The sequence below is a fragment of the Crinia signifera genome, chromosome 3 (genome assembly GCF_055691185.1).
Source record: "Crinia signifera chromosome 3, ASM5569118v1, whole genome shotgun sequence".
NCBI lineage: Eukaryota > Metazoa > Chordata > Amphibia > Anura > Myobatrachidae > Crinia > Crinia signifera.
Window position 1 is genome coordinate 141,916,318 of NC_139219.1, and position 10,962 is coordinate 141,927,279.

At 44.2% G+C, this 10,962-nt stretch overlaps 1 protein-coding gene across 2 annotated transcripts in view; it reads right to left on the minus strand.

Annotated features, from left to right (window-relative positions):
- Window positions 1–10,592, minus strand: part of LOC146063830 (uncharacterized) — a 63,661-nt gene extending 53,069 nt beyond the window's left edge. For both annotated transcript variants that reach the window (XR_014471684.1, XM_083176629.1), the window contains exons 1-2: window positions 10,175–10,592; window positions 3,804–3,923 (exon numbers count right to left, since the gene is read on the minus strand). Coding sequence is in view for 1 of the 2 variants with exons in the window: in XM_083176629.1 (XP_083032755.1) it covers window positions 3,804–3,923; window positions 10,175–10,400 (346 nt within the window). In the remaining variant the exon portion in view is untranslated. The remainder of the gene's footprint in view (window positions 1–3,803; window positions 3,924–10,174) is intronic.
- Window positions 10,593–10,962: the final 370 nt, after the last annotated feature.

The window sequence follows — 10,962 nt, forward strand, 5'->3', positions numbered from 1 at the left end:
TACCCTAGGGCAGGGGTGGCCAAACCAGGCCTCGAGATCTACCAACGTTTTCCAGGTTACCTAGCTGGTGCACAGCTGCAGTCATTACTAACTGTCACATTTTAAAACCTGCTGCATTCATTCCCACTATAGATCCACAGGTTGCCTGGAAAACATGCACCGTTGGTAGATCTTGAGGACAGGTTTGGCCACCCCTGCCCTAGGGAGATGTAACTCAGCAATTGGATGCATGCGTTTTGCTTGCAATGTGGGTGGGACCTTCCCGGGGGACAGGATGGCATATGATACATGTCTGAGGTCCTTTTGCATACAATGTATCTCATGGGATCCTAACAGGGGCTACAAGCTGCGATAAATATTTATGGCAGCCAGTGAAATGCGAGGTGCACAGGAACACGCCTGGTATCGTAATAGCACCACAACCACCTGTGATGTGCCAGTTACCATGAGATCCATCACAGCAATGTGTCGCAATCGCATGAAAACAGGCCATATCGCACCAGTGTATGGGGTACTTAACAGTTGACAATAAAATTAGAGCGTCCGTGTCATGAATTGTGCTCATGTAAGCAACTAAGAGGCAGCATATAGGATCAGTCCATACTGGAATATGTTAGAGGAAATAAACCTTGGCTTGTTTTGACATCCTCTTCTGAATGAGAAACACCAAGGTTATAACAATGGGCAGTATTCAATGAGAAAAATTCTCCGTGTTTTATGGAGAGTTTGTGCTTTTCTCGCCTTGGATGGAGACTTTTGCTCTCCAAAAGCGAGCAACCCTATTCAATGTGAAATATTCGCCGTCTTTTTAAGTAATTTTCGCCGTCTCTCTCCGTGTAGAAATTCTCCATCTTTTGATGGAGAGCTGGAATGTGAACTTTTAATCTAAAAGGTTTTTTTTTTTAATTTTGGTGTCAAAAAATTAGGTTTTTTTTTCTGTGAAGGGGCATGTTATTTTTATTCATGTGCTTATAGCACATGAATATATATTTAATTAAAAAAAAATATATTTTTTTTAATTTTTTTTTTTTTTTTTTTTTTACACAGTGCAGCCAGCAGGGGGCCGGAGCGCTCGAGCCGCTCATTAGATATTCATATATTCACTGCACCCGATGCACGTTCGGGTACAGTGAATACTGGGTCCCCCGCTGGCTAGGGGGGGCAGCCTGTGCTGCCTGGGTCCCGGGGGGGCCCCCTACCCTCCACATATGTTCTGGGGCATCCAGGGAGACTTTAATCTCCCTGGATGCCACCGTCCCACGGCTCCCTGTCAGCTCCCTGCAGCGGACGCTCGTCCGCTGCAGGGGTTAAGACTCGCCGCGAGTGGCGGCGAGTCTTACATACGTTGAATAGTGGGAGCAGGAGGCTCCGGAACACGGCGAGTGCATGGCGAGAGAAAAAATCTCTCGCCATGCACGGAGAAAATTTGTCATTGAATACTGCCGAATGTATTGCCTTAGACTGACTGACCACTACCTTGCTATAAAAGCTGGTTTCACATCGCATAAACGGCATTGAGACGGTAATTTGAAACGTTTTTTTTAAATGGGCAGACAGCCTTAACCCCTTTCACACCGCATAGCTTAAATGGTATATTACCCGTTTAAGTGTGGTCTGAAAGGGGTTTTACCGTTTCAATGCCGTTTTTTACCATCACTTTTTTAAACGTGTAGGATCCTGCTTTTAACATGTTTCAAAATACCGGTATCCTGTAACCGGTAAATTGACAATGGAGCTTTCACATTGCAGCTGTCCCGTTTTAAAACGGTAAAAAAACAGCAATATACCGTGTTAAAGCTGCAATGTGAAAGGGATATGAGTTAGCCAAGTGATACCCCCCCCCCCCCCCCCCATCTCTCTCTAATTCACGCCATCCCAAAAAAAAAATAAAAAAAAAATTGAGAAGTGAGGGAAAAAGTAGAAACCGGCAATCCACAATATGGGTATACATGCAAAGATGTACATGGAATTCCAACATATACTTGTTTCACATCGAAAATGTCAGGATGCATCTGGGATTTGGGGATGGGTCCCGATGCAAGTTCCCCTACATTAGGCATGTCCAAACTATGGCCCTCCAGATGTTGTGAAACTACAAGTCCCATCATGCCTTGCCACAGTTTTGCTATTAGGGAATGCTAAAATGATTGCAAGGCATGCTGGGATGTGTAGTTTCATAACAGCTGGAGGGCCGCAGTTTGGACAAGCCTGCCCTACATGGACCGGGTGGCTGACTTCATCAGGGGCGGGGAGCCTGGAGCTGAAGCTGCCTCTCACGTATAGTCTGAACGGGAACCAGGTCGCCCGACCCGGGTTACCCATTCATACTGCACAGCAAGCCAAGTCTGACCCGGAATGCCAGGTTGCTGGACCTGGGTTATATGTGTGATGCGAAAGGGGTAATATTAACAAATGTTTCAATCTTCTCAAATCTCACATATTGCATCAAACCTGTGCTAAAATATGCCCAGCAAAAATGGTGTTACTAGTTACATTAAGGGGGGTATTCAATCCCACCAGTGACAGTCCGAATTGTCGAGCATTTGTTTTTCTCGTTTTGCTCGACATGAATATTTAGCTCGACAAGTCGAGTTCTCGCCTATTCAAACTGTAATTTCAATCCCACCAGTAACAGTCCGAATTGTCGAGCATTTGCATTTGTTTTTCTCATTTTGCTAACTGAAAATTTAGCTCGACAAGTCGAGTTCTTATCTGCTCGACAAGTCGAGTTCTCCCCTGCTCGACAAGTCGAGCTCTCCCCTAGAGAGGAAATTGTCAATTGTCAGAGAAAGGCTTCATTTTTATAGTCAATTATATAAAAGTAGATATCTTGTTAAAAATGAAAATTCTCCTATAAAAACCATTTCCAAATCAGCAGACTGCACAATGCTGGTATCTCCCTGAAGTCTCAGTACAGGAATGAGGTAAACAAAAGAATGGCAACAAACAAACATTGTATCCTGAGTAATTCTGCCCCAGCATGTATACAAGGGACCTAAACATAGGTGTTTGATCAAACCAGAAGTAGACATAAATAGACATGTATACAGAAGACTTTCAATGGGCAAAATGCAGCACAGTGAACATGAAAGGTGAGCAGAAAAAAAGATACTACTTCTTATATGCCAAATGGAATAATTTAAACAAATGCGTAATAATACAAGCTGAAAACTGATGCTGACAATGGAATAATGGGTTAAAGCATACCATATAAACATGCAGCAAATGTAAAGTTAATCAAAAGAGGAATATTTAGCAAAATATCACAAAGACAGAAGTCAAGATAAGCACTACAAACATTAGTACAATCCTGCATATACATTTAACACAATTTATGAACATGCAACAAGAGAAACTCCCTTGTCACAACAGAAATAATTGTCGAGTTAAATTTGAGGGAAGAGTAATTTCAAACAGTCGAGATCAGGTGAATTCTTTAACATTGAATAGGCTGCAGGAATTATCTCGACAGATTTTACCCAAAATAACTCGACAAGTCGAGTTATGTTCAACTCGACAGTCGAGCAAACCGAAAACCAAATCAGGTGAGCTCTGCTCGACAAGTCGAGAAAACTAGACAACGAATAGGCGACCTCATAAATAACCAACCTCTCGTCGAGAAAACAACAAAGCTCGACAAAAATAATGAGCTCGACAGACATTGAATACCCCCCTAAGGAACCTCATTTAAAAACTAGGTTTAAAAAGCATTTGTGCTACCAGAACATTTTTATGGCAATGATAGCATACAGTATGTAACAAATGTATTTATATTTCACCTACAAGCATTTTGGGATACATACTGTGCTGGCTCATATGCAAATAGTAAAGAGCAGCAGAATGCTGAAGATTAGCATTTTCAGAAAATGCCAAGATCATCAATGCATCCAGGGTTTCTTTTCCCACCGGTGACTCATTTAATCCTGTAAAACCAAAATAACAAAGAAGTAGATAAATATCGAAGCACAGAAATAAAACATTGGCAGAATCAATGTAATGGTGCCCACACACGGTGCGATTATCTAGTGCGATTTAAACTTTTAATTCAAATCGCATTGCATCTAGTTCGAATAGCACTGTGTTTATTTTGCCATGGGATGTGGGCTCCAGCTTAGTCAATATCGCAAGGCAATAAAGTATGTGCAGGCAGGTATATTTGCAACTTGATCGCATGTACCCTGTAATTGACTGTTGTAGCACCCAGTGTACAGTCCAAATTGTATAGCACAAATTGTATGTCTGAAATCCCACCTAGCACATATCTCACCATGGCCCTTATTCTGATTGACGCGGACTTTACCGCGTTCTTACGGCTCGCGTCTTTACGGCGTCTGCGCATGCGTGGAGAACGCAACGCGCATGTGCCACGCCTTGACACCGTACCTGTTCGGGCAAATCCCGTACAAAACTGTTCACCGCAATCAGTCGGGAAATAGGGGCGTATTATGGGCGTCATGCGGAATGACACATGGGCGTAGTTTCAAAGTGGGCAAAACGGGGCGGAAACATGGGCGGACACGGGGGAGTACACTTATGTTGGGGGGCGTACATTCGGAAACCACTCCGAATGCACGCGAGCAAAAAGGGCTGAAATGTGCGGTGTCCACAAGTGTACTATTGCTTTGCGGACACCACTCGTTCATGCGGTAGGCGAACGTACGCCTAATGACTACAACCATTAACACCTGAACCCAATACAATCTACTCCTTTACTCATTACTCACTAATAGGCCGCTTGTCAGTGCTTTAATTGAAACCATTGCTCTTACATTGCTGTAAGGGTTAATGTGTGCTATGCATGTGTTAGGCATGCTTGTAAGGATATATTGGAATCTAATTGATTCCAATTCCAAATAAGCAGTTTTTTATGAGGATAGGTAATTGAATAAGTGGGTCATGTGATGTCTTGCAGAAGATACTTCATAGTGGGTTGTTTGGCGTAAATCCTCCGCTTACGTGCGGTAGCACCGCTTGGCTCCCGTTCGGATGCGGTATTCCCGAGCATACTCTGTAATACTCTGTAATACCGTGCCGAATCGGAGTGTTTCTCCCGCACACGCATGGTTTGTATGTCGTCCGTAAACACGCCCTGTTCTTAAAGAGTGAGTCCGTCCGAATGCGGAGGACACGTGGGCGTTTCTACGGACGATGGCCGCATGCGGCAAAACACCGTGGCGTGCGGACCGCTCCGTAAGAATGCGGGAATATCCGCACAGATCAGAATAAGGGCCCATATGTGGCCCCCATAAGGAACCACAATAATTCTTAAAAAGCTGGATCCTTTGCAAACATACACTTTGAAAAAAAAAAAAAAACACCAAACGCTTCTAACCATAAACCAGCTCTACAAAAGTATTTGGCACAGTATTTGGCACAACTGTTAATTTCAAGTGTTTCAAACAGACCCGTTGCCAAAAGGTGTATACAATCAAGTACCAAGCCATGCAGTCTCCATATGCAAACATTTGTGATACAAACATTTGTGATACAAAATGGGTGGTTTTGAATAGCTCAATGACTTCAAGAGTGGCACTGTGATAGGATGCCACTTTTGCAATAAGACCGCTCAAAAGTGATATTATTAGAAAGTGGAAGCATTTAGGAACAACAGCAACTCAGCCACAAATTGGAAGACCACATAAAATCACAGAGTTAACTACCACTAAGGCACATGGGGGTAGATTTAATAAGCTTGTGAGGTGATAAACTGTCTGTTTTATTTATTATTTTTTTTAGAATGTCTGTGTGTGCGTGTTCATTTGGTAGGGAATATAGATTGTAAGCTCCACTGGGGCAGGGACTGATGTGAATCTCTTATATATTTGGCCAGATCTGTCACTCTGTGACTGTGATTATAATGCTGGGTGGAGTCAGTCACAGATTGGCCTATCAGTCACAAAGTAACAGATTGGCCTATCAGCGCAGCACTAAGTGGCCACTGAGGCTGCGCTCCACTTCCTGCCTCTGCTGCTGCGAGCCACTGGCCACCCCTGCTGCCACTCTGCGATGGACCGGCCGCTAATGGTTATATCCCTGCCGCTCCATCCCGCACTCCCCACTGCCTCACACAGAGGGGAGCCCGCCCCTGATGCCACCTGCTGCTCCGCTCAATAATGCTATGCGTGCTTCCGCACAAGGAGGGGAGCCGGCCACTGATGCCTGCTTCTACTCACTCTGGTCCGTGGTCCGACCACCTGCTCCCCCGTCCCTCCCGGACAGCAGCAGCACACACTGCTGTCAGCACAGCACACGATTTACCTGTGTGCTGCTGCTAAGGGGGGGGGGGGACACAATACCACTGACCCTCACTTTTGCAAACCATTGGGGGCGCAGCCTAATCAGGGAGGTGGCCACGCCTCACACAATTATTCCACACCCCCAAAGTGTCCACGGGGCTTGCCATTCCTCTTCCCGGGTCCCTTACTCATCGAGAGAGCAGCAGCAACTGCCTACTGGTGACATCCCTGCCGCTCCCTCCCGCACTGACCGCACCCGCACACGGCGTGGAGCACCTACAGTATCACCCCCACCCAGCACTGGCTGCCTAAAGGGAACAGAAGCAAACACCTACATATCACCAACCCCATCCTCCATTACCCACCGCCACTGCATACACAGAACCTGCTGCCTAACAGTACACAGCTGCAGAGCCACATTTCCGAGCCTCCGCAAGGTAGGGAAACTTCTGCATTCAAACAGGGACTCTTGCACGCCTCACACACCCACATTATGCCCACACCCGGCCCTCCCTCACCACCGGTATACCGGCCTTTCACACATTCACAGCACGCCCAGAACCCTTCCCTAAACCATGCCAAAACACCCTCCAACACCGGCACCACCCCCCACCCAAATACAGCACACTCCCACACCACCCACATGCTCCCCACCTGACACCCCACCACCTGTAAAACAACCATACCCGCCCCTCCTACACCCACCACACACCCTTTCCTACCTGCAGCAGCCCCGCACCTGCCACCCCCTCACCCATGGAACTGCCTGCGCAGCGTGACGGTCGCGCTGCGCAGGCCACACATGCCACCCACACTGCTGTCAGTGTCACTCCTCCTGGCCGCCCGCCCCCCCACCTCTTCTCCTGCGCCGGCCCGCCCTGCTCTTCACCGACGCCGGCCCGCCCGCGCCTTCACCTGCGCCTTCCTCCCGCTGCAGTGCTGATGAGGAGGTGCACGAGCCCGAAGGCACCGTGGACCTCGGAGCCCACTCAACTCCCGTCCGCCTGCCTACCAATGTAAATAAATCTGTGGGTCGGCCGGGGGTGGGTATCGAGCACACACCTGCAAACTAAGGATGCCAATCCCGGGATTTAGCATTTTTAAATCCCAGGATTGGCATCCCTATAAAAAACACATTTCACACACTAAAGTCGATCACATATTAAGTGGGCAGAGCCCCTTACAATGGTGTGAAGAGCGCCATTAGGCGCATACATAATATGTGTGCACTATATAAGAAACTCTTAATAAATAAATAATATCAAGACATTTGGAACAATGCTATTCTTCCAACTATGAGGTGTTTTCAATGCTGCGGCAAGGGGGGGTTGTACAGCGAGGATGGCTCACCGTCCAATCCCCTTATTCGATGTTTGGCTGGAATCCTTGCCATCAAAGGATGGCGACGATTCCCATAAATGGCAAGAATCAACGCAAATGCAGCAAGTTCATTTTGGCGAGCCCCGCTGTTTTGTGCATAAAGCAAGGACTATAAAGATATGATTGGTGGATTTCAGTGTGGAAGAACTTGAATAGCCTGTACAGAGCCTTGACCTCAACCCCAACGAGCACCTTTGGGATGAACTGTAACAGAGATTGCAAGCCGCGCATTCTATTACAACATCAGTGTCTGCCCTCAAGAATGCTCTACAGAATGAACTGAAAATCCCACTAAAACACTCAAATCTCATCTAATCTCCAAGAAGAGGGGGAGCTGATAAAGCTGCAACAGGGGGACCACCTCCATATAAAATATATATATATATATATATATATATATTTCACTACAATGTCATTATAGTCCCTGTGGGTGTAATGAAAGGGCATCTGGATGCTTTTCTCAATAAAGTTTAACCAAGTGCTAATGGTTTAAGATGAAGACATGAGGCATATACTACTGAATTTGCAGGAAAAAATACAAAATGTTGCACAGAATGTAGGAATTTTATTATTTCTGCTTTCGCTTTATTCCTTGGTTTAAACTGATGCAATAAATATTGTGTAAAATGCATGACATTTGTAAAATTTGGCCAAATGTTATTTGAGTAAAAAATAAAATAAAAAAAATATATACTTAAGAGCCATTCTGAAATAATTTCTCCAGAGAATAAAAAAAAAAAAAGAATTCACCACATGCACACAGATGCTGTTGACAGAATAAGAGCATTTTTAATAAATTAAATATATGTAATAGTGTTTTGCCAACTGTGTGGCCCTCCTGCAATTCTATCCTACACCACTGCAATGAAATTGATGATATGGTTAATTCAGTCATCCAATGATGTAATTGAGCATATCTATGGCATTAACTGAACATCATGACAAGAAAGTTCCTCACAGCTATGACATGGTCAGACATGTGGTCATCCAGCAATCTGATATTTTACAAAGTATGATGACCATAACATTAAAACTTTTGCAAAGGCGGAATTATTACTCTAATGTAGTGTACACATGGTTCAATTTTGTCTATTTTTCTATTCGATTTTGCTTATATAAGCAAAATCTAAATCGATTTGAACGCATTCCATCCCAATAAGTGGCACCAAAGTCAAATAGAAAAATAGACTGCGCAGCCAAGACTATATAGTACAGATCTGTACTATATAGTCTAAATCTATTATGTACACCGTGTTGTGCGAGTCCATCCCGTTCGAATTGGGATTGAATGGAAAGTAAATCACACCATGTGTACACTAAATTAGGGATCATCATCTCCATTGTAACTAAATCTGTAAAAAGATGAGCAGCCATCTGTTTCTCTGCTAGTTTCACATTGTTATAAATGAACAAGGACACAGTGCTTTTATTTTTATTTTTTTTTATAACTGCAAGAAAACTAAAACGAATACAAATAAAACATTTATTTCATTGCGCAAAACGCTGGGTCGTAAATTTGTAGAATTCATCATACTAGTTACAACACCTTCACAATTTACAAGATGATTTTGACATGTAGAAAGGTTGGTGGGGAGCAATTCATTCATCTGTACATTTTGTATTTACCTTATTGTACATTCTGAAAACATCTCTGTAGATTGTAGCATGACAAAAATCGTTATAGGTTGTCTGCAAATAAAATGAACATCTGACAGGAAGAAATGCTGTCAGTTAGTGCTGGCTAAAGATGGCTGTGGTAGCCTCCAGTTCAGGCTCATGTACATAAAATCTCAGCCATCTTTAATTGATTCATAGCATCATATGGTAATGTATAGACTAACAAAAAGTGTATGGCATTGTAGGAAGGACTGCATGTCTAAACAGTCTTTACTGTGCATTTAACATTTGACAATTGTAAGGAGCAAATACAGAATCTGTAACAATATGTACTAACAAACCCACACAAATACTACTAAACAGCTACAGTTTCAGATAAAACAGACAATAAAGCTGGTTTCACGTTCTCAATAATAGCAGCAGCTATTTTTACAGATAGCACAGTCTGTCACATAGGAACCATAATAGGAGGAAATAAAACCAAGTCACGTGGGCAATTTGCAAGTTATCTATTATGTATCAGAGCCAATATAAGAAGCATGGTAATGCTAAATAATAGCATACATCTTCCATAGTGTGACAATGTGTGCGTCTCAGGAGACAATGATGCACAGCCCCATGGTAGACTGACGTTACCCTCAGTGAGCATCCTGTCACCTGTGACCCTAAAGCTGATGAGTCTATTACTGTTTAGAGCTTCTATGAGCAATAGGAAGTGCACCCACAGGTGACCAAAGTCATGCAGAACAAGAGGAAGCCCAACCCCCCTGCTTTCCAGGATGCATGTCCTATGGAACCATCTGCATCACCATGTAACTACCTCAATTAGGGTAGGACATGCAGGTAGACATTGCATGTGGTGCTGAAGAAAGGAGCAAGTAGAATGAAGATCACTATTACCATCCTGCACAACACCTGCTATTTCATGCATATCATATTACCTGTTTCCATATGATTGAGGAATTCCTGGGCAGCTTGCTTTTCATGGTTTTGCAAAACAGGTTCATAAAGCTGTCTGACCTTTGAGCCAGTGGGGTTCAAACAGCAACACTCACTGATGAGTGCCATGCATTCCTTGATGTGATCCACTATCCTGGAAGACAATCTCTTGACAAAGTTCACAAAGTCCTGAAGGAGCTGAGCGCACCTCTCACACAGACGCCCCATCTCGGTCTCGGGATAGATACAGCTGTTGCCTATTAATGATACTGTCAGCAGTGACTGCTTAGATCTTATGAAGGCATTACACTAGTGCCCAGCAGTCACCGTGCAGCACAGGCAGCGCTCAGTGGAGTAAGCAGACAAAGAGAAGCATGAAGTCACCAGCAGCAGCACAGAACCCGGCTCTGCAGGACAACTGCAAGATCACACGGTGATGTCATGGCAGGCCACGCCTCCTTTCCGTCTGCTGCGTGCCTATTGGCTTGCGGAAGGCGAGGTTTTTACACAGCAAAACAGGATAGTCCAGTTCTCTGGGAACAAAGAAGCTCTCTCATATGCTGGCTGTGCATTTACAGCACATCACTCATAACATTACTGTGTCTCAGTAGCTCCTGCAAGTCCAAATTCACAGCATTTTTTTCTTTCTTGTGTTAATTATATTTAAAGAAATACATTAGTCTCCGCCCTTCGCTTTTCCCCAGACCCCCCCCCCCAAATAAAAAGAAACAATTAGATAATTTATTTAGTATTTCGATATCAGTGCATGTCATGGAACAATCCCACATAG